This window comes from Neophocaena asiaeorientalis, unplaced genomic scaffold, assembly GCF_003031525.2.
Source record: "Neophocaena asiaeorientalis asiaeorientalis breed wild unplaced genomic scaffold, Neophocaena_asiaeorientalis_V1.1 scaffold258, whole genome shotgun sequence".
NCBI classification, from domain to species: domain Eukaryota; kingdom Metazoa; phylum Chordata; class Mammalia; order Artiodactyla; family Phocoenidae; genus Neophocaena; species Neophocaena asiaeorientalis.
In genome coordinates this window covers 4,822,796-4,845,932 of record NW_020172591.1, presented here as the reverse complement: position 1 = coordinate 4,845,932, position 23,137 = coordinate 4,822,796, and the positions used below count along the sequence as shown (strand labels likewise).

The 23,137-nt window shown below is 41.9% G+C and overlaps 1 protein-coding gene across 4 annotated transcripts in view; it reads left to right on the top strand.

Moving 5' to 3' along the window:
- The window catches only part of PLEKHM3 (pleckstrin homology domain containing M3), a 192,708-nt gene that overhangs the window by 40,567 nt on the left and 129,004 nt on the right, over positions 1-23,137 (top strand). For all 4 annotated transcript variants that reach the window (XM_024738306.1, XM_024738308.1, XM_024738310.1 and 1 more), the window contains exon 3: positions 3,411-4,346. In XM_024738306.1, the coding sequence (XP_024594074.1) occupies positions 3,411-4,346 (936 nt within the window). The remainder of the gene's footprint in view (positions 1-3,410; positions 4,347-23,137) is intronic.

Sequence of the window (23,137 nt, the reverse complement as noted above, 5' to 3'; positions counted from 1 at the left end):
TATATATATATATATATATACATATATATATATTCTTATCTGTTAGAGATACAGCCTGAAATATTTACAGTAGAAATGATAAAATGTCTGCAATTTGCTTTCAAGTATTCCAGCAAAAACAAACAAACAAACAAAAAACAATAAAAAGCAAGATTTGGAGAGGAGTGGGAAAGAGGAAACAAGAATAGCGGAAACCTGATGACTTTTAAGCTAAGGGGTGAGCCCACAGGTGTCCATTTTACTCTTCTCCATGCCTTTGACTGTGTTTGAAATTTTCCATGAGAAAATGTGTTAAGGCCAGTCTAAGGAGTTTGGACTTTATTGTGTAGCACCAGGAAACTTGTGCAGGGTTTTGGGCTGATGAGGAGGGCATGGGAAAGGTTATGAGTGATCCAGAAAGGTTACCCCGGTAACTGAGTGTGACATGGTGGGGTGCGGGGGGAGGACTTGAAATGGGAGCCCATTTAAGATCTTGATTAAGATGGTGGCCTGAGAATGGGAACTTTTTTGAGAACAGAAAGAGGAAATAATGGCAAAAGAGGAACTCTTCAGTGGGTTGGCAGTACAGAAATGAATGAGGTTCATGAGGGGGAAAAATCCCCTCTTCCTCGTCAATCAGTAGCAATTTTTGTCCTTAAGCCACTGCGCTGGGTACTGTGGGACCAGGGGGAGAAGGAAAAGGGGTCTTTGTTGAGGAGGAACTGACCCAGGTCTTTGTAACTAGCCACAGTGGAAAGCAGTGGGGAAGCAAAGAGTTCTCAAGTTCTTTTTGTTTATGTTTTCGTTTTTGCTTCTCGCTGTTTTTCACAAGGGAATTACTCTCTTATGGTTTCAGTATGAAATTTACAGACACAGTGATTCATTTTGATCACCTTTCTCTATTTTCATTGGGGAAACGGCGATAATCTTTGTCAGCTGTTCTACCTGAACCATTTATGATATTAATTAAGACAGAGGTCATATTGTTCATTCGTGAAATGGAACACTTTAGAAGAATGTATGTGATGAAATGATATGGTCCGGGGAAACAAAAAGTTGAACTATAGTAAATTAACGAAAGCTTAGATTTAAGTATATAACTTCTGATTTGTCAATAGCAAAAATATTCAAAATAAACTTCAGATTCAGTAGAAAGTAGCCTCTAGAGATTAAAGAGAAATGGTAGTTCTCCAGCCCTCTACAGTCAGATAATTAATACTTCACACACAACATATTAATAAGATTTGAAATAAACAGGCCCTCCAGAAAGGAATACATGCTGAGAATAGTTTCCTGATCACATCTGTTCTCTTCTTTTCCAAGAAATTACACTACAAACTGCAGCCTATAAGGATGGGCCATTTCCTATGATTAACACCCCTCTTTTCTATCTCAATTTAACATACCTATTTAGAGAGGGCTGAGCCGAGGTGGGGAGAAGATATTGAAACACAGTGCCTTCTTTACCTTATTCTGCAGCAAGAAGGTGGGGGAACTTTTGAGACTCCCTGTTAGACTTCTATTCAGTCCACCCAAGCTGGCATCTGCCACCCTAGCTTATACAGTCAGAAAGGAGTGAGGTTTGCTTCTGGCTTGGGTCCAATTATAGTTAGAATTTCTAATTCGTGGAAGCTGTTGTAAAAAGCTCTCAGGGAGGAAAGAAAAGGAGAGGAAAATTCCTAGCTAAAAGCAAGAGAGATGGTTTTTATTTTATTCGGGGATACATGCCTGAGCTGTTAGGTCACAGGAGGGATGGGGATGGAGGGACGCGAGGTTATGGGTCTTATTATGGAAAAGGTTGAACTGTCATCGGCACCTGATGGAAATGAGAGGAGGAGAGGCGGCATCAGTGTCTCTAGCAGCACTGCCTCTCTTACTGCATTATCAGAAAAGAAAACGGAGAATAGGCATCCATTATCTCTCTCTGCAAGGAGATTAGTGTGGGTTGCAAGAAATTAATGGCTTTTGAATTACCACAGAAATACTGATGAATGTCAGGAGCAGAGATGTAAAGCAGGTAAAACTGGCTTTTCTCTGCTGCATTTCTCTCATTTTCTCTTTTGGTTTTTGCTATTTGAAGATCTAGATCTGTGTTACTCTTTTTTTTTTTCTCCAGCCAAGATCAGAAATCATACCCTTTGGGAATGTGATTTCTCTTCTTCAGGGAGTGACTCAATTAGTTTATGACTGTCTCCGACGTGTGTCAGCAAAAAGATTGAGAAACATCTCAGAAATGAAAAGCTGTACTAGGGAGGAGAGCTCCCTCATTTTCGTGCCTGTTGAAAGTATCAGGACATCTCCCAAGTGACAGTCCCCTTTTATTACAGTATGAAATTTGTATCTGTTGCAGCTAATCATTGATTAAAGATGGCATGACCAGATGAACTTGTGAAACACAGGGCAAGAGAAGGGAAGGGAATTATACCTATTATATGCTGGACATTATAGTAGAAGCTTTATTTCTATTCTAATTCAACAAGTACTTACTAAGTACCTACTGTGTACCAGGCATTACACTATGTGCTGTGATATAAGGATGACAGGACAGGCCTTGCCCCTGTCCTCAGTGGAGCTTACAAACCAGTGGCAAAGACACACTTCTTTAAAAATTATAAATTATTTTTATAATTTAAAAATTATAAACTGTTTTATAATACAGACTGATGAGAGCCCATTAGAGAGGAATAATATAGTAAGGATCCCTGATACTGACCGAGGGATGTGTCTGTGCAGGCGAGGGAGTGGGGTTGGGAGAGTCGGGACAAACTCCCTTTCTGGAAGACAGGATGGCTGAGTGAAGAGTAAGTGTGTCATAGCTGGTGGAAGTGGTGGGAAAGGGGCATTGCAAGCGGAGGGAACAGCATAAGCAGGCTCAGAGGTGAGAGGAACTGCTATCCAAGCAGAGATCTAAGAGGTGAGTAGTCGAGGCACGGCTGCAGAACTGGTTATGAGCCAGGAGGCTCATGGCCTGGCCTTGAAGACTGATGGGGGCATCTGAGAAACAGGAGTTTATGAGAAGGGCAGTGCACTTCATGCTCTGGTCTTTCCACTGGCCCTTCCTGGCTTTACCTACCTAAAGAAAGATGAGCATTAGCAGGGAGTTAGGTCAGGTGGCAGGAGGAACTTTCTCTCTCTCGTACTTGGTACTCTGTAGAACGTCATCTAGAAAACAAGAAATCCTGGCAAAGTGCAGTTGTTTCACGGGCCCACGTGGCATAGTCCCAGTCACTCGGTGTTTCTGTTTTCCGAACGGACTTCTGCATGCCACATTGACCATGAAACCCCAACACCCCACTCCCCAGTACTTACTCTTGAGCCAGAAGGATGTCAACCCCTGATCCGTTTGGTTTCTGGCACCTGCCTTTTCATCTCATTCAGTTCATTCATATTAATATGTTGCTTCTTTTTATTTTTTTTTCCTTTCTTTCTAGAACACAAGGAGGCATTCCCAAACATTCTGAAAAAGGGTTACCTGGAGATTCGGAAGGACCATGACAGTTACTGGCAAAGCTGTTACGCAGAACTCTCCCCCTACAGCTTATACTTCTACAGCCTCGACAGCAGTGGGAATCAAAACCTCTGTGGAACGTACCAGCTGTCACACTTCCAGAGCATATCTGTTCTGGGCAACCTCGAGGCCAGGCTGGTGGATACTGTTCTGTATGACAACAGTCAGCTGCAGCTAAAGGCAGAGTCGCCATGGGAGGCTTTGGACTGGGGGCAGAAGCTTTGGGAAGGTGTGCACGCCGCCGGGCCTGCTTACATGGGACGGCCAGAGGAGCTGGCTGACTCACTGGGGCTCGGTCATCATGTCGACTGTCCACAGAATCGTTGTTTGCAGAAGAAATCCAGTGAGCTGCTCGTGCCATCCCCTGTCTTGGATAGCCCCAAAGAGTACCAAAACATCCTCAAATCGGGGACGCTGTACAGGCTGACCATCCAAAACAACTGGAAGGCATTTACGTTTGTCCTGAGCCCGGCCTACCTGATGGCTTTTCAGCCTGGCAAGCTGGACGAGGATCCCCTGCTGAGCTACAATGTGGATGTGTGTCTGGCCGTCCAGATGGACAACCTGGATGACTGTGACTCTTGCTTTCAAGTCATTTTCCCCCAAGATGTCCTCCGCCTCCGTGCTGAGACCCGGCAGAGGGCCCAGGAGTGGATGGAGGCTCTGAAAACAGCTGCCAATGCGGCAAGGAGTTCAGAACAAAACCTGCAGGTCACGCTGAGGACCAAACCCAAGGATCAGATGGGTGGGCATGAACTCAGGAAGAACAAACGCCAGTCTGTGACCACCAGCTTCCTCAGCATCCTGACGACTTTGTCTTTGGAACGAGGACTCACTGCTCAGAGTTTCAAATGTGCAGGTATGAAACATATTTTCAGCCTAAAGCTCATTAAAGAATAATCCTGAATCCCACAATTGGAATTCACTTTAAAAATCCCCTCAAGAGACCAGTCCTAGCTACCTCTTGTTTAAAAGGCATCTCTCCTTTAAGGAGTTTGCTATATTAAACCATCTGTCCGTCTTCATGCCATGCTGGTGAAGTAAGTAGCAGCAGCTCTGATCTACCCACTGAATCAGAATGACTTGGCTGAAGCATACCAGGCTAGAATTTAGGCTTGCTGAGTCTGCTGTGATGACATTTCCTCAGCCTTCTTAAATAAAGGTCACTGGGAATGTTGATGTCACAGATTGTCTCCTAAGAGACATTCAAGCCCCAGGCTGAGTACTAGCACTCCTTAGGTGAGGAAAATGTCTGTAGTCAGTAACTGTCATTGATCATGACCTTGTCAAACCCTGTTAGGGTAGAATCCAGAAAGTCAGCCTTGACAGAAAACCTGGAGGTGGCTAAGAGCAGGGCTAAGATGATTCAGCAGATGACCTCTGAGTCACGATGGGCCGGTGCCTCATCCTGGGGAAGTCTGGGGCTACTGGAACTGCTGTGGGGGGTGAGATACAAGGTGGAGGCCAAGGCAGTCATCTGTTAGTTCTTAAAACCCTGTTACTGCTTCTCTCCCCTACTCACCATTCCTCTCACCTTCCCCCAGACAGTAAACCAGAAAGAAGACAACCCGCACTAAACCAAGTCTATATATCTCCTGTAAATGAAATCAAGTTATTTCAGTAAACCCCACAATTTGTCACAAGAAATTTACCATGAAGGTAGCTTTAATTGGAAGCCTGATTTGGAAAATTTCAATTCAAGTGCATCAGACTTAAGTATGTTGTTTAGAAATGAACAGGGAACTCACCACCAGTCAAGACTCAATTTTCAATTTCGTGCTTGTTCCTGCATTAAAAAGCCAAATAGTGGTGGCACAGTGAAACTTTGAATTTAAGTTAGTTATGATGATCGCCTTTACTACTGAAAAATAATTTACCCAAAGGGGAGATGAAGTAAATCATCCCTGCTTTGTCTGGAGGGCCTCGGTAACTGGGAAGCAGATACTTGCAGGGTGGGATGGGAGAGACCAGCAACCCCGAGCCGATAAAGAAGCTGTACTAGGTGAGGGCCGTATGTGTGCAGGCATGAGTGACCTTGTGTTAAGTCAGCCAGCTACTTTTGGAAAATGCTTTTGAACTAAGGAGATGCTGGTTTTAGCACAGTTTTTAGAAATTATTGACATTTCAGTGTCTTATTATACTAGTGCATATATTATATTTCAAAGTTCAGCCATTCAACAATAATTTATAAGTGCTTACTCTGTGGACATGCTGGAATTATGGTACACTCCTGTGGCTTTAGACTGCTGAGAGGGGCAACAAATCTGCTTTGTTATTGGAATCAGGGAGAACAGCTCAGCTTCATTTTCAAGGTAGAGACCAGGGTATGAACTGGGAAACTTTCTAGTAAAAGAGGCAAGAAAAGCCTCAGGTGTTAGAAAAGATGCTCCCTTTGTTGGCTCCTACTTCACCCTCCTCTCCTAAGTTTGCTTCCTGATGGAGTGTGCCCTGCCCACATTCTGTACCACCTGAGTAGCATTTCTGACACTCAGAGGAAGGAGAGATGCAGGTAGAGGGTACCATTCAGCGGGTCCACCACATCTGGCAGATGGAGAAATTAAAACAGGAAAAAGGCATAGAAAGTTGAGTAGGAGAGACAGGGAGAAGGTAGCTAAGTGGAAAAGAGTAGGAAAAGGATCACATGATGGGCTGGGGTAGAACTTGGGGCAGCTGCTTTAGGGTCCGTGTTTTAGGATGCTGCCCTTTGCCGTGTGAATCAGGTGCTCACTGAATAGCTGGCTGGAGAATAGGGTGGGGATGGGTGGTATAGGGAACCCAGGAGACAGGGGCAATGTAGTCTGAAACTCCTTTGCTGCTCAGCTTTTACCTTCATGCTTTGATACGGAGTTCTGATGGGGCACAGGTAGGTTTCTCACTTGGCATGGGGAGAAGTCAGTCCTAATTTGTATAGTGCGGCTGACTCTCAAGTAGAAATTTTTAATTTCACTTCAGTGCCCCCTCTTCCATCAGAAACGGCTACGCTCCGTTGCTTTGTGGTACACGTGGGTTATGGGTAAGAACGCCTGGAATACCGGTTTCCTACCTCAGGTAGGAATACTTCATCTCCTGTAGGGGGCAGAGTCTCAAAAGAAAAATATCAAAACTTGGTAAGCAAACCTCTGAATGTTTTCTAAATTATCTGGGAGGCTGTTTATTATATCAAAGATTATTATAGCAGATGGAACTTTAAAAATTGATTTATGTTTCTCACAAACACAGTTAATCTAAACCAGCTGTTTAGTCATTTAGTACTTGTGTCCCCTAACTTTTCATCCTCATAAAAACACACATTCAAGTGAAAAATCTGGTTGTGTAGCATGTTTACCTCCCAAACTGTCAAAAAGTCCAGTAAATCGTTTTTAGTTGAATCTTGGCTTTATCATTTTAGGGAGAAGCTAATTCACAGTATTTCATGGTTTAAGTGAGCCTCTTTAGACTACAAGTATTTATGTCCACTTAGTCCCTCCCCCTTTAAATATTTTTGATGAATAAACTTTAAAAGTGGAAGATTGCACTGAGCAGCTCTTTATCATGATGTCATTCAGTTGCTATTTCGGGGAGCCACAAATGTTGGCTTTTAAATCTACAAAATAGTGCAGTTGGCCTCACTTCACTAAATTCTTTCTGTAGGTGAAGAATTTTCTATATCCTTTTTTGAAACTTAAAGAGCCCTTGCAGAGAAAATGGACTCTGACCATCCCCAAATGCCTGAGGTTACGGTTTTAAAAATACATGCTTGTGCATAACTGTGTATTTCTTAACATGTGCTTGAACTTTTTATAGTTGTATTTGATTATGTGTGGTTTGTTCCATGGCTTCCTCTCCAGATCCATGGCTGCCCTGTATTAGGAAACCCAGCTACAGTGGTCTTCTTGCTGTTCCGGAACCTACCTTGGTCATTCATGCCTCCAGGGCCTTTATATTTGCTGCTCCTTATTCCTGAGAACATGCCTTTGAAAATTACGTTCTTCCATTCATTCTACCATTTATTGTGCGCTGAGTTTCTGACCACATGCCCCAAACTCAGGTGCACCTGGACGAGTCAGTGCTGCGAGAAAGCAAACGTGGTCCCCTGTCCCTGCCTTCATGGAACTTGCAGTCCCCTGGGAAAAACAGACACTAATCAGATGCTCACATCACCAATGCCAAATGGCAACTGTGAGCTGGGCTGCGGAAGTTAGGCCCACAGGTCAGATTAGAGAGCTGTCAGAGGTGGTGCCGTGTGGAACTCTGTGAAATTGCAGACAGTCATTTTTGACCTTACAAAAAAAAGGGCAGTTTGATAAGGTTGAACTTCATGTTTGACCCTGAAGTCCCAGAACGTTCCTGAGCAGAGGAGCACGTGAGGAAAGTGGTGTTTAAGAACAATTAATTTGCTGGTGCTTTGGCACAACTTTACAGAAACACATCTGTAGCAGGAAATGAGGAATGCTTCTTTAATGAAGTCATTGGTTGGGATTCAAAATTATGTTCAGCAATGGGGCGGGCATCTGTAGTGTTAAAATATTAATGCTAAGACAAATGACTGTGCAGCTTATTAAAATATTTATGGGGTATGTACCTGTAAGTGGTTCTAAATGAGGTTGTTCACAAAATGCTGTATAAATTCAATTATAAGGCAGTAGCCCGGTTTTCTTCTGGAATAAGACATGTGTACATATCTATTTCCCCTCAATAGATGCATGGTTTTCTTGGCACTAATACATACAGATTTTTTCCTCTAATTTCCCAACAAACAAGAAACCTAGCAATTGAGTATTGTGATAAAAGGGCCCAGGCCCTTTTTTTAATAGATGCTACAAGAGATGCAAAGCTCCGGTCTTGAAGTGTCTTACTGCTTTGCAATCTGAAGGTGAAATCGGACAGCCCACTGTGGGGCACTGTTCCTGATTCTGAACTGAAATTGAAAATGTTAACGGAAGAGACAGCAAGAAAACAGTGGGCTGAGGGGATCCCCTCCACCATTTCACACTGTCAGTTTTTATGGTTTTACTCCTTCGGCTGCTGTTTAACCTCTTGGGACTGCTGTTGGTAATTACATCTCTCTGGCATTCAGAGCATTTTGCTTTCCTTTTTCTCCCCCCAGCCCTTGGGAGGGGTAAGCCCAAGGGGAGGGGGGGGAGTTTTGCTGTGAATTCTTCAGCCATTTAGTGCAAATTCCTGTAATTACCGGCATTGTGTCCTCTCTGAATGGCACATAATACAGCAGAAGCCATTCCTAATTGAGACCTTACAGGAGGTACAAATCCTCTCTTTGTTCAGCCTGACAAATTAGTGCCAGAAAGTGGCAGGGTCCGAGTGGGAATCAAAGGCAAGAAACACAAAGATGGAACTTAAGGCTACAGTAATAACCCTCTCTTGTCCTGAAGGGAGAAAAGGAATGACCAATGAAAAATGAAGTTTTTTTTGTTATAAATTCCCTTGACATGACAGCACCTTGGGGCTGCTCTATTTATTTAGCAAAAGTGATTAAATAGTAATACAACAGGACTGCCCATTGTTTCCACGGGTGCCCCCCACCTCACAGACCCCTGCTGCCTCGGCTAATTGATTGACAATGAACCTCTGATAAAGAAGTATGTTGTTAGGACCTGAGGTGGGGGGAGCCTTTTCTCCCTCTCTTTGTGTGTCTGAGTGAGTGAGTGTGAGTGTGTCTGAGTGTGAGTGTGTGTGTGTCTGAGTGTGAGTGTGAGATTTCCTTTTTGCTTGCTTTGCACTCCAGTTTTTCTTTGCCCCGCCCCTTCTCTCCCCTTCTTCTCTCCCCTTGCTTCCCGCCACCCCTCCACCCCTCCACCCCAAGCTTTTCAGCAGTTGCTCCCAGCCGACATTCACAAGCAGGTAGTGAGGAATGAGGACTGTAGTGCATGCTTTTGACAAATTTATCTTTGGAGCAAATTTCCTCCTCTCCCCCGGTCCATTTAAGGCAGAACAGCTGTGTGAGAAGAGAGAAAAGGGTAAGAGGGCTGATTATTGGTTCTTTAAGGTCAGAAAAGTGTTCTTGTTTTTGTTTTTTTAGTTTCTCATTTGTGGGAACGGATGTCTGAAGCTAGTCTTTCAACTAAGAAGCTGTGCACTAATAACATTTACATGTGTGTGTGTTTTGGAGGTGTTGTGGAATAAGAAATAAAAATTTGAATTATTTAATCTCCCCTCAGTTCCTGAGAAGCCAAGATTGATTATTTTAGGATAGAACCTGGCTGATTGTGGTGTAACTCAGCACCCCAAGATTGCTGTAAATTGTGGGAAGATGACCAAAGGCCTCTAGGCAGATAATGAATAGCCCCTGGTTATATATGCCCAACTAGCTAAGCTGAAGCTAAATCCCTAACTTAACTCTGTTACAGCTGCAAAAACAAATCATTTCAAGCCCCTATGAAAGCAAAATATATTAAACAAACAGTATTGACCTTGTTAATACCACATGGTATTTCATGTGATAAATGAGGGCGTCTTTCTGGCAAAGGCCTGTTCTATGACATCGTTTAGACATAAAGGATACCTTTACCCTGGTAATATAAGCATCCCTGATAGAAAGTATGGAGTGGTTAATTATTCATTAAATAGCCACCAGTCTGGAAGTAAGCAATATTTCTGAGTTGGGCATAGTTACTTACTTATTGGCCTCAGAGTAAATCATGCAGAATGGCAATTCTTAAGAAAAAGAGACATTGAATTTGGGAACTAGTTGTGCATGTGAGTCTAGGTAAAGAAAGGTCTGTAGGCTTTCAAGTGCCAAGAAGGAAAGTTATACAACTTATAACTTATGCTCCTGAAAAAGCAAATTCTAGCATAGCCAAAAATCTGTTTTGATTCCCGTGTGAAAAATTAGGATATCCTCTAGTAGCCAAAATGCCAGATCTCCTAAGGCAATGAGAGACAGAAGTAAAAAGACATTGACTTTCCATGGTATCTTTACTGCTATCTTCAAATTTGTCTCCCACTTACTAGGGATAGTAAACACAGTGCAGATTTATTTGACTTAAGGAATAGGCAAGTAGCCAATTGGAGGAGAATAAAACAATTAAGGAAGACTCAGCTATGCCCCTCAAAACATATAAATAGCTTGGATAAATGAGAATTGTTGAGTCCATTGTGGCCTTCTCACTTTGTATTGTCTAAGTTATTTTGGTTTTGAGTGTATTTGATTGTTATCTCCCAGAGAAGTAATCTATAGTTAGTTAGTTAGTTAGTTTTTTGTACATGCTGGAGGGCTAAGTTTTATTTCCCCAACCTTGAATATGACCACGGAGGGGTTGCTGACAGTAAAATCCTTAAGTGGAGTTTTAGTGGAGGGTTTATTTCAACAAGCATTTATTAAACCCTTCATGTACACCACACACATGCTCTACCGGGCACCTCAGGATATCTAAGTAGGAGTGAGGTGCAGGCTGTGCTCTTCAAAGACATCTAGAATAACTACCCCCCAAAAAGGGTATGGGGGCTTGGATGGGACTGAGAGACAAAGGGGTCAAGCATCATGGCCACTGGTTTGGAGACCCATACATCCATGTTTGAGTTCATGTCAGAGAATCCCTGTTGTAGAGAACTTGAAAGCTCAAGTGCTAAAGGGTGTCTCTCCTCACTCCGGCATTTTAAACTTTATCCTCCTACTTCCTGCAGAATTAATCTCAGGGGAACATCACCTCAGCTTTTAGTACCATCTGTCAAAGATAAAACTTGAATTTCTGTTATGTGCTCATTAGGTAGTAGGTGAGATGGGAGATATAAGACAAGCATAGATGTGGCCTGGACCCCCAGGACTTTGTAGTCTGGTTGAAAATGCACAAAGGAAAAATGAGGGATTACTAGGCAGTTAAGTCAGATCCATGCTTAGTGTTCAGAAAAGCATTTGGCAAAACCCTCAAGACAGAGAAACTTGGGTTATCAGAGACTTCAGTTATGTCATTTTGTGAATGGTGAATGATTGGCAGCTTTACCCAAGGATTATTGACTAATGGATTCCTTTCAGCCTAGAATGTTGTCAGTAAAGGTACATGATAACAATGAGAAGCAGCACACTTTAGTAATTAAGAGCGAGGACTCTGGAATCAGACTGGCTGAGTTTCTAGATCTGCTACTCACTAACTCTGTGACTGTGGGTAAATTACTTAACCTCTCTGTACCTCCATTTAAAAATCTCAGATGTGAGAAAATAATCACATCTACCCCAGAAGTTTGTAGTAAGAATGAAGTGGGTTAAAAGGGCTTGGAACAGGGCCTGGCACATGGTAAGTGCTATATAAGGATTAGCTATTTTTATTATTTGCCCACATAGGACAATAATTACCTGGATAAAGATATCATAGGCATACTTATCAAATTTGCAGCTACCTCAAAACTAGGTTGGACAGCTAATATGTTGAATGAGAGAATGGAGATTCTGAAACAAGCTAGAGGAATGGACCAAACAAGGTGAAATTTAGTAGGGATTAATAGATAGGACTATACTTATATTCAGAAAATTAAAGGCAAATATAGAAGGTAGGTTCTTCTTGTCTCATGCTCATGTGGGCATGCAGATGAAGCCATGGGGAAGCCAGCATTTGTGCTGTTGTGGCTACACCAAATGCATTCCCAAAGCAGGTCCAGAAAGAAGAGAACACATCCTCACTGTGGCCAGACCCCACCTGGAGATGTCGGTTATGGATGCTGCTCTGGAAGAACAAACAACCACATCTATTGACACCTGATAGGATAGTGAAAGGACTAAAAACCATGCCACACAAATGTAACCTGGAATAGGGAAGACACAAGTCGTCTCCACATTATTTGAAGGCTGCCATTTAGAAGAGAAAATAAGCTTACTTTGTGTAATTCCACTGGATCAAAGTAACAGAAATGCCCAGAGTAGAATGGATTTTCCCTTATTGAAGAGGGTTTGATGGCCATGGGTGAAAATGAGTAGAGTGGCAAGAGCCCTGGCCAATGAGACCAGAAGAACCTCAAGGCCGTTCGCCTAACTTGTCTGAGCTACGTGTTCTCCTCTGCAGGATGAAGAGATTTATTAATTCAGCCCTTCTGCAAATATTTATTGAAATTCTACTATGTTCTAAGCACTATGCTTGATGTTTAGTGAACAAGATAATCCCACTGTGTGTCCTCACAGAACTTGAAAATTGGAAGCCAATTAAATAAGTAACTATAGCACACGAAGGTCTTTGAGTTTCCCTCCAACACTTCCATCTGTCTGGGATATTTTAGAGGGGATGGTTTTGCTCTGTATGGTCCCTTTTTTATTTCTCATTCTGTGATTCTTTGAATGTCTATAGAAGATTAGGGGAAATTAGATTAATGTGATCCTCTATTTAAACCTCATTTAATAAGTAATACCTTTTCCCTGTGGGTAAGAGAATTTAAAACATTAGAAATATCACTTGGCTAAGAGGACAGGAGATGGGAATTTTTATTTTTTATTGACTCTGATGTTTGTCATTGGATAAATTACTTTTTTTGCAGTCTAAGTTTCTAGGTCCAGGAAATTCATTTTAAATAAAAATAAATGTATATGAAGAATGTGAATATACACTGAAATAGTACCATGACTATGGAAGAAGAAGAGTGTTATATAATTTGGGTTTTGAACTATTTCACATCCTAAAATTCAGAGAGATTTGATCACTTTATATAAGTAGGCCGTTTGATTTTATAGGATATAAATTTGCTTTTTTGATTTATTCCTGGTATTCTCATCACAGAAGTCACATGTTGGTCTTTGATATGTTTCAGAAGAATAAAATCATTTTTGAATTTCAGAAGATAGGGATCTTTTGATAGACCTTCCTGAACTTCATAGGCCATAGCTGTGCTATCTTTTTTTTTTTTTTTTTTTTTTTTTTTTTAAAGCTGTTCATTTCTCCTAGTCTTTGTTGCTATACTTTGGTCTGGAAAGTTCTTGTCCCTTTTTGTAGCTTCCTTTATGGTTAACATTGTTCTCATCATGTGTTCATTTCCGGCTGAACTTCTAAAGTAAGTGTTAATATACTATTGGACTCTATGTTGAGTTAAAAGTTTCTATTTACTGACCTTTCATTGGGAGGGAAATTGGTCTTGGTGTGGTTTTAGGACAGACTGGGGTAGGTTCTCTTAATTTCTAACTAAGTTCCTTGAAAAACTAAGCTTTTCATGAAGTCCTAAGAGTAAGAGTTACTGGAGAGGTTTTCTAAAATCTATTATACTGCCTAAAAGCAGAAACATACTTAAGTGAAAAACTTGCCATTTTAAAAATACATCTCTAGATAAGGAAATCTGGTACTATCCTAATACCACCTTATTTCTTGCGTTAATATTTTCATCTAGTCATTCGTTCATTCATTCATTCAACATACATGAGCTACATACAGTCCCAGAAATTGAGGCATGGGGGTAAACTAAAAGTTCATTTTAGCAGAAGAAGATATGACTGTAGACAAGACTTTATACCTTGAAATATGCTAATATAGAAAATGTTTTAATTAAATTATATTAATAAAAAACAACATGAAACTCCTTTACATGTTTCAGATGAAAAGTGGAGCAGGCCTGCAAAGCATTGTGCCCTGAGATCAGGGGTGACAGCCAGTGTTTGGGTACAGTTTTGTATTGTGCTTTGTTGAAGACTTGTAGGTGTGAAAAATCCTTTATACCGTTAAAGACTTATTTCCAAGCCTTCCTTGACCACTCTTCCCAAACCCCGCCTTAATTCCCCAGGTAAATTTGAGCATTCCTCCTGCTTGACTCCACCCACCTCCACTGTCTTGGACCCATGGGCCTATGACTTGTGTCTCACTTTTTTGAGGGCAGGACCCCAGCACCTCTCAGACAAGCGATTGGAGTACCATGTGCATGGTGAACCATGAGCTTGATGTGGGGAGCCTTGGTTGGACTCTTCCCTAGACCTGTTGAAGTCAGTATCTCTAGGATCAGGCCTAGAGATTTCACAAACTTTCCAGTTGATTTGCACACATGCAAAGTTTGAGAAACCACCAGCCTAGCCCATAGAATGTTCTTAGTGAATGGATCAAGTCATATTTCAGTTTTCTCTAGGTTATATAAGCTCATTTCCTTTAACTGTTTCTTCTACATATATTCAACATTTTAACCATTTAGTATCAACCTGCTGATAAGCTCTAGGGTTCCATATCCTCATTATATTCTGGAAACTACAATGATGTTCTCTTAGGGTTCTACCCAGTGCTGTATACAAATGAAGGAAGTGAGCTCAAGTCCTTGACCCACATTTTGGCTTCTTTTTTTAAGACATCCTAATGATATGTTTTTATTTTATACTTGATAAGCATATTTAGTATTTGAATTTTGAAAACAGCTTTTACCTCCCTCACCTTCTTTGCTCCCAGCCTGGTCATCGTTCACATAGATGACTACAGTGGCCTCCTAACCAGGCTTCCTGCTTCCATTCTAACCTTTTATAAATCTTTTCTTAACTACAGCGAGTATGATCTTATTAAAATTCAGATTGACCCTGGTAGACCTTTCTTTACCATTTTGCAGTGGCTTCCCGCTTCTTTTGACATGAAGACCAGCGTTTTTACAATGACCCCCCCCCCCATGATTTGGCCCCTGCCCACCTCCTAACCTTCAACTCTTGCCCTCTTGTCACTCTCTCCCACACTGAGTTCCAGCCACACTGACTTCACTCTGTTCCTCAAATGTACCACTTCCTTCCCACCTGCCTCAAAGCCTCTCCATGTGCAGTTGCCTCTCCCTGGAATATTGCCATCCTCACCACTACCCCCAATGCATTCTTCAGGTCACTACTTAAATATTCCTTTCTCAAGAGCACCCTCTCCAACCAACCCCTCAGACTAACTTAGGACCTTTTTAGTTCCCTCTGCTATCATGCTGATCTAATACCTCCAGAAAAGTTCCAGAAAGCAAAACTTGAATTTGTTGGGCATCAGCAACTATTTGCATAACATTTACATTGTATTAGAGATTGTAAGTAATCTAGAGATGTTTAAAGTATATGGGAGGCAGCGTGTAGGTTATATGCAAATACTACACCCTTTTATATAAGGGACTTGAACATCTGTGGATTTTGTTATCCACAGGGGGATTCTGGAACCAACACCCCATGGATACTCAGGAATGACTGTATTATTACAGCTTTGTTAGAAAGGATACAAATAAGGAACAGCCAAATGAAGAGACTCAGAGGGCAAGGTCAGGGAGGGCTCCAAACACAGAACTTCCATGCCCTCTCCCCGTGGAATCAGGGTGCATCTACCCCTCAGCACACCAATGTGTTCATCAACCAGGATGTTCCACAGAGCTTCAGTGTCCAGAGTTTTTATTGGGGTTTCATTATATTGGCACAATTGCTTGAATCATTGACTTTGGAATTGAACTCAATTTCTAGCTCCCATTCCCTCCCCCAGAGGTCAGGCAGGCTCATAGTCCCAAGTCTCTAATCCTGTGGTTGATCATTCTGGTGACCACCCCCCATCCTGAAGCTATTTCATGGTCCACCAGGACTTACTTCATTAGCATTAACTCAACTGTGATCCAAGGGGCTCATGAATAATAAAGATACCTGTGTCACTGAGGAAATTCCAAGGGTTTTAGAAGCTCCCTCCCAGGAACTAGGAAGAAGGACCAGATAGTTTTTTATGATACAACAGCTCAGGATATTGAGTGGGCCATTTCCACAGCAAAAACAGAACTTGGATGAAAAGAGGATGTGATATTGTGGTTGCCCCTCAGAGAGTGAGGAAGGTATGGCCTACTGACCCTGTTCCCTCATTTCTGGTGAGCTACTGGTGGGTGCCTTCCAGCACTGACTGCATCTGCCAGGGGAGGGGAGATTTCTGGTGGTATCTTTCTGGATCCCTCTGGAACTGATCAGCTTCAGAAGCAGATAAGAAACTGGCTGGCCTTGGGCTGCCCAGCCTGGCTACAGCCCTCCCAGAGCCCCAGCTCAGGGTGGTGGGGTGATGGACACGTCCATGACTTTGTGATTCCTGCTGTCTCACCCAGGTACCACTCTCATATCTTGGTTTAAAGTAGAGTGTTTCCTTTTTAAATGGCTATAAATAAAAATGATCAACAAAATTAATTTTATATATTACCTTTAACTGAAAATAATCTAGTTTATGCTATACACAACTTCTAGACATGGGAGCTAGGGTTCCAAAACCAAAGACCTGTAGGCTTGTATCAGTTTCCAAAGAGTGAAAAATCACATTCTTTTTTAAATCCAGCTTTATTGAGACGTCATTCACAAGTAACATTGTGTAACGTTAAGGTGTACAATGCAATGATCTGATCCATGTATATATTGTGAAATGATTGCCACAAAAAGGTCACCTCACAGTTACTTTTTTCTTGTTTTTTTTTTTTTTTTGGGTGGTGAGAACTTTTAACATCTACTCTTTTAGCAACTTTCAAGTATAGAGTACAGTATTATCAACTATAGTCATCATCATTCTAACCAGGTCTGTACTAGTATACCAAAGGTTGTGTCTTGTCCATATTTTTTCCAGTAATGTAAATAAATTATGTGGGGCTGAACCAAAAGCTTTGCTAAAAATCACTTTCCCCCTTAAATCACCAGGCCCATACCTCTGACACAGAGGATAGACTTAGTTTGAAAGCCTTGGTCTCTTTCTTCCTTTACCAATAAAGTTGTTCTTCTCAACCCCCGGAGTTTTAGAGACCAGACAAAATAATAGACACATGATTTGGTGGCTGGGAAGCATCCAGACTCAGTAGGATAAGTAATAAATTAGGAGCACAAGAGCCTAGTCTTCTGTTTACAGCCCTGCTACTGATTTATTACACAGCCTCAAGCTAGCCTTTTCACAGCCTTGCAGGTCAGCATCTTTGACACTATAACTTGAGGGACGATTAAACTGTCTTGACTATGTACAATTCAAATGTTACAAAGTGTCAGTTGCACCCAAAGTGCCAAATATTATATATCACTGCATTTTATCCCCAGAAAACATGGGGGGGAGGTTCTCTCTTGGATGAAGAGAGGTCTTGTTGTGACCTAAAAATGAATGGGAAACCTTTAGGAAAATGATATTTCTCATCTGCTGTTAGGATGAAGAATTTTAACTGAGTAAAATGTGTCCAATAATGTGGGGGATTTCGTGGCTACCCCTTGAGCCCAGCTGTCCTGTACGACCCTCTTCTTAATGACCTTCACCCACCAACAGGCATGCTCTGATTTCCTGATTACCTCCCTCTTTCCTTCCCACTCCCATCGTTGGATCCTGCCTGTCTGAGCCGTCATCCATATAGAGGCTTTACATGGTTAATAAATCATGCTTCTTCATTCTGCTTCTAGAGGTCAGGAGGATGGAGATCAAGATATCGCATGCATCACTCATAGATCACATGTAATATTATAGAATGGACCCTTAAATTAGATAGACTTATTCATGTGGTCACAACTGGAGTCCCTAAGACCATGTCCTCTCACCATAGCAGACAGAAAAACTGCTCCCTGCAGGCCAGCTGACGTGCCAAGGTCCTTCTTCTAAACTCTCCGGTCAGATACCTCATTTTTTTTTTAATCTGTGAGGAGCGCTGGATAAGCACTGGAGAAAGAAGCTGGGAATATTACTCTAGGAAGTTCCGCTCAAATGGCAACACGAAGACCAGGGAACAGACGTTTCCTACTTGAAGGTGTCGTGTGCTTTTTTTTTTTTTTTCCAGTGTCCATAAATAAAAGTTTTATTGGCACACAGCCACACTCATTCATTTATGGCTCTCTGTGGTTGCTCCTGAGTTGTAGGTGTTTCTTTGTGTCTTGCCTACCAGCTCTAAATATCCTGACACAAGCAGCCTGTCTTCTTCAAGTATGAAACATATGGTTAAAAGATCAGCCTTGGTGGCGGTTGCAAACCTGTGTTTTTAGAGAGAATGGAAAGCAGGCCAAAGAAGGCATAAGGGGAAGAGTAGGTAAAGACAGTAGACCAAGGCAGTGCCTAAATCTTCTAGAACATAAAGGATTTGGTGTGGGGTGAAAATGCTGGAATTCAGCGCGGACTTAAAGGAAGCTGATGAAAGTGATTTTTTTTTTACTTTGAGGCCATTCCTAGTACTATTCGGATCCACTCTCATGACTTTAATTTTATCAAATTGTTGTCATTACTAAAATAGCTCAAGTAGAAATTACTCTAAGAGATGCTGTCAGGGTTTCTTCAGAGAGGTTTCAGCAAAGAAGAGGAAAGGTTGTGTTTTAAAGATACTGTAAAGTTCAAAGAGATGAGACTCTCACAAAATAAGGAGAGACAAACAAGCATTGAGAATGGAGAGTAACGTGGAAGAGAAGTCAGAGGGGACCCTGGTGGGATAGTGTGTGTGACAGAAGCTACAGGCCAGATGAGGCTGATGTACGTGAAGCCTTCTGTATGCACACTGGAAGGAAACCTAAGTTCCAGAACAGAAAGGAAAGGCAGGTGCTTTTCAAGTAAATCAAAAAGATAATCTGAACTTCCAAGCCAATCAGAGGTTATTGACCTTTCAAAGCAATCATAATAGAGATGCAACTGGGGAATCACGAAAAGAGTTAGTGGTGGTTTAATATAATGTTAAATACCAAGGGAAATCACTGTAGAAAGAACATAATTGGGACACACGATGGATCCTATGTGAGGAAAAAGGGTTCAGAGCAGGGCTGAGATTAAGGTGAGGGGAGTGAGGTGCTCGTTTGGGGCACAGAATTTAAGGGAATGCCAAAAAAAAAACAAAAACAAAACTAAACCCTCAGTAACCAAGATAAATATTATTATTATTATTATTATTTTTTTTTTTTTTTTTTTTTGTAGTATGCGGGCCTCTCACCGTTGTGGCCTCTCCCTTTGCGGAGCACAGGCTCCAGACGCGTAGGCTCAGCAGCCATGGCTTACGGGCCCAGCCGCTCCACAGCATGTGGGATCTTCCCGGACCGGGGCACGAACCCGCGTCCCCTGCATCGGCAGGCGGACTCTCAGCCACTGCGCCACCAGGGAAGCCTGATAAATATTATTTTAATGTAATATTATTTAAAAATCAAAATTAATACAAAAAATCCATGATGAACAAATAAAAAATCTTTAATAGAGGTAGGATCAGTATGATGGATTTTTCCTTTTGCCTCAGGCTCTAATATGGTTCAGAGGAACATTCCAGTAAGACAGTTTACTTATGAAGATGTCTTCCCCCAAAGCTTTCAACATGTAAGTTCCAAGTTGCTCAGCCCAACATTCGCTTTGTTAGTGTTGAGGGTGGTGAGGTTGACCTCCCTTTTCTGTCTAGGATTGCAGGGGTGCCAGATGGGGAATCCTGGTGCTTCCATATTGGAGATAGAACTGAAGGGGGTGGTGTGTAAGCTGTGACCGAGGAGCATTATTCCACCACCGGCAGCCTGCATGTCTGAAATAATCAGCTGAGTTTGGCCCCTTCTGTTTCTGCCATTGTTTTTCAAGTAAGGGTTATTGGTAGCAAGTGTTTCACCAGAAGGATTAATTTATGAAGAGAAGATCCCCAGGCTTGGAGCAGATGTTACTCACAGGTAGTCTAGTAGATGGTGGTGCAGTGTGGACAAGGCCTCTCTCTGGAGGCATCTCTTTTGTCTAAACTAACCTAGCAGCATGAATCATTTTCTTTAGATAAGAAAGCAAAGCTGGTGAAAGGGCTTTTCCTCCTCATAATAGATGGTATATCCATTGCTTGCAGAGAAAAGTGACTAAGTAGGGTCAGTACACGGACCTTTTATCTTGCCCTCTTGTCTTTGTGCTGTTGCAGGGTTTCTCAACAGTGGCACTATTGACATTTGGGGCCAGATAATCCTTTGTTGTGGGAGGCTGTCCTGTGCATTGAGGAATGTTTAGCAACATCCCTGGCCTCCATCCATTAGATGCCAGTAGCTACCCCCACTAACCCTTTTGTGGCAACCAAAAATGTCCCCGGTTGGGACAAAACATCTCCCCTGGTTGAGAACCACTGTGCTATCAAGAAACAAGGGTGACCAACTCTGTCTCCTCTTCCTCACTTCTTTATAAAGTAGTAAGTGTCTTCTGCTGAAATGCATGTTGATTATTTTGTACCACCTAATGGTTTGTAATGAGACCTCAGCCTCTTAAATGGGTAGGTTTAAGTAAAAGGACTAGGTTATAGTAATAGAACCCTCACCAACCAACATTTAGTGTAAATATATCAGATGCTTTCAGTCACAAAGCATTGAATTCAGATTGATTTGTACAATAAAGGGGAATTATTCTCAACCGGCTTAGTTTTAGGCATCAGTTGATCTGCTAGTTCAAATTTTTTGAACTTTTTTTTAAAATTTAATGCTTCAAACAGCATTTTCTCATTTAAACCACCCGCCCCTTCTGACTGATAGATTTCTCATATAACGGTCGCAGGCTCAAAATGTCATGGGCTTCTTTGACAATCCCCTTGCCATGCTCTCCCCATGAATCGCCTACCAAATCATTTGCACTTTATCTCCCAGTATCGCCTTCTTTTTCCCCCTACCTGCTCCCAAGCCCACTGCCTACCCAAGCTCAGGCCAGGGCAGTAACTTATCGACTGGTTCTCTCCCCTCCCAGTGTTTTCTTGCCAATTAATCTTTCTAAAGCGCAGATTGCTCTTCTGCTTCTAACAACTCTAGCTGTTCCTGTATCTTACTCATTAATACTCATCCCGTATTGATTAGTAAGGACTTCTGCCCTGAGCATTCGGGAGTCTTATGTTCAGTTTACCATTCCAAGCTCTTTTCCTGACACCCCTCTAGTTACAGTGAGCTTCAGACAACTAGAATAGTCAGTGTTTTCCAAATGAGCTTCCATTTTTCTGACTTGAGCCTTCCTTTTCCAAAATCTCTTTTTTTCTTCAAGGCCCAGCTCAAATGCCCCTATGTCTACACAGCCTTCCTCAATCTCTACAGTTAGAGTGATTGCTTCCTCCTTTGCTCATCTCTTACTGTCTTCTACTTGCCACCTTACAGATTTGTATTCTTGCCCCCCCTTCACCCTTCATATTCAGAGGAGATGCTAAAGCTTGTGAGGTCCAAGGCTGAATGCATTGATGAGCTAAATTGTGTTCTTTTGTATAACTGATTCAGATTTTCTGTGCTTGTCATATTGTCATCCACAAGGAGACAATTTATGTGATATCTTCCATATGGAGATAGCTACGTGGAAATTCACCTATATAGTTCATTGTTGTTTCTCATAAAGTGCCGTATTGGATGTTTCATCTAGGTCCTACCTTTTTCACTAGATGTACAACCATGGACAGAATTACTGTATCACCCTCTCTCTCAGTTTCTTCATCTGTAAAATAGGGATAATACCTACCTCACAGAATGATAAGAGAATTAAATGAATGTGTGTGTGTGTGTGTGTGTGTGTGTGTGTATAAAGTGCTTATAACAGAACCTGGCATATAGTAAGCACTATGTTAGTATTTGTTTATCCATTTGCCTATTTCTGTATTATTTCCATTTTAAATTTCTTACCATTTTCTTGAAAGTCCTTAGGAAAAGAACAGACAGGCATAGAAGTTAATGAGAAACTCTAAGAGGAAAACAAGTATGAAAAAAATACTAAATTTAGACTGATTTAAATACACTAGATATGAAATTTATAACATTTCTTATTAAACTTATCTTACACTACTCTAAATACTGGTATTGAAGCATCATATCATAAGAAAAATTAAAAGTAACTCAACAATTCAAAACATTTCTTTGGAAATGAAAATCCATGTCACAGATCACTATAACTCACTGCAGCTATTTAGTAGATAGAAAAGCAGTCAGAATCTCTCAAACAGTGTGCATATTTACTTACTTGCCTTAGCAAAAATCAAGATTTATTGCCTTTCAAGATAAATTTTGACTAAATATTGACTCTAGGTTCTCAATCATTGTTTACCTGAAAGACCAATAAATCTTGACACTTCTCAACTTGAGTTGGAGTCTACTTGGTATTTATTCATTTATTTCATACGATTTATAATCTTAATAACAACATTCCATGAAATTAAACAAATAAACATTATAGAGTTTAGCAAGAGCAGAAAGTCTTTAGTTTCTTTTTTTTTTCTCTTTTTTTCTTTTGCTGCAGAACCGTTTTTGTTTCCATTTGGCCTACAGCTCGGGAGAGGGCTCCAGGGTGGTTAAAATAACTGCCTAGTGGCTGCAGGGGGCAGAAATTCTGACACCAGGGGCATGCAGAGGGGTCCTTCAAAGTCCACTGGGCTCTGGAGGCTCCTAGTCCTGTTGGAGGGCGAGCCTTCTAAGAGATGCTCACCCAGTCCTGCCTGCAGAGGTTAGTCACATGCAGTGCATCTCCTTGATGAGTTTCACCTCCTCATCTAGGAAGTGGCTCTCCGGATGTCACAGTGGTGGAGGTCTGTGCAAGCAGAACCCAGGGCCCGCAGATCCCACAGGGCCTAGTTCAGGGTCTTCTCCAGGGTTTCACTCCACTCCTCTTGGGAGGGCTTCTGCATGTTCTGGAGGAGGATGCAGCCGCCACACTGATTTTGCATCTTGAAGAGATGGTCAGTGCCCTCGTGCTTCTGCTGAGCCAATTCACAGAAGTGGCTCACACCTCCAGAGCCACAGCGTTGCCGTGGAACTAGACACCCAAAGAGAGGTGGGTGCAGGAGGCCCGCAGATGGCTGACCAGTCAGTTGACAGCAGCCTCTACCTCGCTG